Source organism: Toxoplasma gondii (genome assembly GCF_000006565.2).
Source record: "Toxoplasma gondii ME49 unplaced genomic scaffold asmbl.1232, whole genome shotgun sequence".
Lineage (NCBI taxonomy): Eukaryota > Apicomplexa > Conoidasida > Eucoccidiorida > Sarcocystidae > Toxoplasma > Toxoplasma gondii.
In genome coordinates this window covers 931-5,358 of record NW_017383269.1, presented here as the reverse complement: position 1 = coordinate 5,358, position 4,428 = coordinate 931, and the positions used below count along the sequence as shown (strand labels likewise).

Sequence of the window (4,428 nt, the reverse complement as noted above, 5' to 3'; positions counted from 1 at the left end):
GGAAGACGAAAGTTGTTTTTTATTTTTTTTCTTTTCGTTTTTCTGATTTTGTTTTTTTTGACTCCGGCCCAGCTGCCTCTGTCGGGATGAGACACGGAGCCCGAGTGCGTTTTCTTTTTTTGATTTTTTTTTGTTTTTTCACAGGCGAGCTCGCCTGTGCTTGGAGCCCAGAAGGGACAGAAGTCGAAGGGGACTACAGACGCGATGCCGCTCCTCCAGCCGTCTTGGAGGAGAGATATCAGGACTGTAGATGAAGGCGAGGGTGAGGATGAGGGGGTGGCGTTGTTGGGAAGCGACGAGAGTCGGAGAGGGAGAAGATGTTTCCGGCTTGGCTGCTTTTCCTGGAGGGTGGAAAAGAGACACCGGAATGCGATCTAGACGAGACGACGCTTTCCTCGTGGTGATGGCGGAGAGAATTGAAGAGTGGAGAAGAGGGCGAGGGAGACAGAGTCGGAGGCTTGGACGAAGGGAGGAGGAGGCGTAGGAGAGGAATCCAGATGCACTGTGTCTGCAGGGAGGAAGACGAAAGTTGTTTTTTTATTTTTTTTTCTTTTTGTTTTTCTGATTTTGGTTTTTTTTGACTCCGGCCCAGCTGCCTCTGTCGAATTGAGACCACGGAGCCGAGGTGCGTTTTCTTTTTTTGATTTTTTTTTGTTTTTTCACAGGCGAGCTCGCCTGTGCTTGGAGCCACAGAAGGGACAGAAGTCGAAGGGGACTACAGACGCGATGCCGCTCCTCCAGCCGTCTTGGAGGAGAGATATCAGGACTGTAGATGAAGGCGACGGTGAGGATGAGGGGGTGGCGTGGTTGGGAAGCGACGAGAGTCGGAGAGGGAGAAGATGTTTCCGGCTTGGCTGCTTTTCCTGGAGGGTGGAAAAGAGACACCGGAATGCGATCTAGACGAGACGACGCTTTCCTCGTGGTGATGGCGGAGAGAATTGAAGAGTGGAGAAGAGGGCGAGGGAGACAGAGTCGGAGGCTTGGACGAAGGGAGGAGGAGGCGTAGGAGAGGAATCCAGATGCACTGTGTCTGCAGGGAGGAAGACGAAAGTTGTTTTTTTATTTTTTTTTCTTTTTGTTTTTCTGATTTTTGTTTTTTTTGACTCCGGCCCAGCTGCCTCTGTCGGGATGAGACCGCGGAGCCGAAGTGCGTTTTCTTTTTTTGATTTTTTTTTGTTTTTTCACAGGCGAGCTCGCCTGTGCTTGGAGCCACAGAAGGGACAGAAGTCGAAGGGGACTACAGACGCGATGCCGCTCCTCCAGCCGTCTTGGAGGAGAGATATCAGGACTGTAGATGGAGGCGAGGATGAGGATGAGAGGGTGGCGTGGTTGGGAAGCGACGAGAGTCGGAGAGGGAGAAGATGTTTCCGGCTTGGCTGCTTTTCCTGGAGGGTGGAAAAGAGACACCGGAATGCGATCTAGACGAGACGACGCTTTCCTCGTGGTGATGGCGGAGAGAATTGAAGAGTGGAGAAGAGGGCGAGGGAGACAGAGTCGGAGGCTTGGACGAAGGGAGGAGGAGGCGTAGGAGAGGAATCCAGATGCACTGTGTCTGCAGGGAGGAAGACGGAAGTTGTTTTTTATTTTTTTTTCTTTTTGTTTTTCTGATTTTTGTTTTTTTTGACTCCGGCCCAGCTGCCTCTGTCGGGATGAGACACGGAGCCCGAGTGCGTTTTCTTTTTTTGATTTTTTTTTGTTTTTTCACAGGCGAGCTCGCCTGTGCTTGGAGCCACAGAAGGGACAGAAGTCGAAGGGGACTACAGACGCGATGCCGCTCCTCCAGCCGTCTTGGAGGAGAGATATCAGGACTGTAGATGAAGGCGACGGTGAGGATGAGGGGGTGGCGTGGTTGGGAAGCGACGAGAGTCGGAGAGGGAGAAGATGTTTCCGGCTTGGCTGCTTTTCCTGGAGGGTGGAAAAGAGACACCGGAATGCGATCTAGACGAGACGACGCTTTCCTCGTGGTGATGGCGGAGAGAATTGAAGAGTGGAGAAGAGGGCGAGGGAGACAGAGTCGGAGGCTTGGACGAAGGGAGGAGGAGGCGTAGGAGAGGAATCCAGATGCACTGTGTCTGCAGGGAGGAAGGGGAAAGTTGTTTTTTCTTTTTTTTTCTTTTTGTTTTTCTGATTTTTGTTTTTTTTGACTCCGGCCCAGCTGCGTCTGTCGGGATGAGACCGCGGAGCCGAAGTGCGTTTTCTTTTTTTGACTTTTTTTTGTTTTTTCACAGGCAAGCTCGCCTGTTGTTGGAGCCACAAAGGTGGTAGAAGTCGATGCCGGAAAGGTCGGCGAAGAGGCGCCTCCAGCCGTGATGGAGGTGACAAGTCAAAGGGCATAAGGAGTCGCGGGAGACGGGGTCGGCAGCTGGGTCTGAGGGAGTAGGAGTCGGAGGGGCCTGCAGCTTGGCTCCAGCCGGAAGGTGGAGACAGGGAATCGAAATGCGTCTCACATACATTCACGCCCAGCTTGTAGTTATTCCGGAAAGAAGTCGCAACTTGAAGAGAGGACGAGGAAGACAGTCGGTGGCTTGATTCGACGAAGGAGGCAGTTCTTGACGACGGTACTTGGCTATTTGTCGGACGTGAGAGACGAACAGTCGGGCTTGGATTACGCAGGAGGTTGTTGAGCTAGGGCATGTGACGTTTTTCACCTGGGTTTGACCTTTTCGACCACGTCGTAGTGTTGACGCTGAAGGTCGTAGATCAGGAAAATCGTCGGGATGCATGCCTCAGGAACCACATCGTATGGTATGATAACCTGGACTGCATGCGAACCCATTTTGGTTGCCCGACGCCCGTCGCCTTCTTGTTGCTCAACAACGATCCGGATGTTGTACATCTCCGCCATCACAGCGAGAGTGCACTCGTCACCCCAGATCCTGTATCGTGCGTCTCCAAGCCTGATAACCCAATTAAGTTTGAGCTCGTCTTCTGCCAAGGGATAACCTTTGTAGGTTTTGTACGGAATTCTGACTCTGTATTTCTTGTCGAGTCGAGCCATTCTCCCCTCGTCTTCCTCCAGTGTGTCCGGGTTTATCAGCCAGCTAAGCCGACTAAAGTTGCCCCTCAGATAGTGCGCCACCTCTTGCCGGATTTCCGCATGGGCATCCTCTGTGCCTAGCAACGCGTAGCTGACGGAACGGAATTGACAATTTCCGTCAGGAGCAACCCGGTGCCGCTCCACAACCACCGCGTCGTAGAATGACAGCTCGGGTTGCGGCACCATGGACAGACTCTTCGCTGGCGTTTTGAAGTCATAGGCGAAGCGACGGCACCATTGCGGATGAGGGGCGATGAAGGGCAACATTTCCGGTGGTAGCTTGGCTGAAGGTCGGCTGGAGGACCGCTGCGACAACTTCGACGCTTGAACCGACTGCTCCAAAGGAGGCGCCTGCATGTCTCTGGGCAGTTGACTCAGAGATTGACACACGGGTTGCTCCTTCTCGTGGAGGGCTGCGAATCGACCGAAGATTTTTTCCTCATTTCCATCTCCGCAGCAATCTCCCGGTGATCCTCCTGGAGGTGTTGGTGTCCTCGTCGTCATCCCCTCTGCTGGTGAAATCTCCTCAGGAATTTCCCATTCGTCTCCAGAGAAGTCTTCGCCTGTCTGCGTCGACGCGACGAAGTTCGTAGTAGCAAGGTCTCCTTCGAAACTCTGGCCATCTTCGTCAGCTTGAGTCAAGACCTCGCTACTTCTAGGAGATTCGTCCGCGTCTTCTTCCGACCCTGTTTCTGACCACGCGTCTTCTTCGTTGTCTGCTTCGTACGCAGAATCATAGACGATGTCAGCGTCTCGGTCCAGATCCAGTTCCGCGGCGTCGACTCGGCTCCCAAATGACGAAACAATGACTGCATCGTCAGCGCAAGAGTGGGACTCCGGGTCGAACTCCTCGCTCGCCGTACTCGGTGTCCAGCAGATGTCTCCTTGCAGTGTAGCATGGACGCGGTAGTTTACTTTGGTCTCTGACTCCAAGTTTAGTTCCTCTTCGTCGACGCGGCCGACGAAGGAGGGAGCAAGCTCTTGCTTGTCAGAGGCACTCACGTTAGGGGTCGCGAGCACCGGCTGACAACAGCGTATCAGAGCACGCCATCCACTTGAGAGCACCATAGCCGTTTGCTCTAGCGGAGAGAGGGGTAGCGGAAGCCTTTTTGCAGGGCGTAGTAAATCACGGTATTGATAGCCGGAACCCGGCGACGAAGCAAGCTGCTGCCGCGAGACAGAAAAGAGGTTCGAGGGAAGAGTTCCCTCTACGGCAGAAACAGGCATTTTAGAGGGGCTCGAGACAAGGGTCCTGGTCTGAGACCAGGGGGCTTGATGATTCGTTGAATGCATCGTACGATGGTAGAGCCGCAGAAAACAAACAGTATAATTGAATATATTTAGATCTTACAATCGTCTATCGGAACAGTCGACGTAAGCTTAATTGTAAA

The 4,428-nt window shown here is 53.0% G+C and overlaps 1 protein-coding gene across 1 annotated transcript; it reads right to left on the bottom strand.

The window, feature by feature from the left end:
* Positions 1 to 2,644: 2,644 nt before the first annotated feature.
* Positions 2,645 to 4,105, bottom strand: TGME49_323600 (OTU family cysteine protease; the record flags this gene model as incomplete). The annotated part of the gene is made up of 1 exon (XM_002371982.2): positions 2,645 to 4,105. The coding sequence occupies one exon, from the start codon at positions 4,103 to 4,105 to the stop codon at positions 2,645 to 2,647; it is 1,461 nt and encodes a 486-aa protein (XP_002372023.2).
* Positions 4,106 to 4,428: the final 323 nt, after the last annotated feature.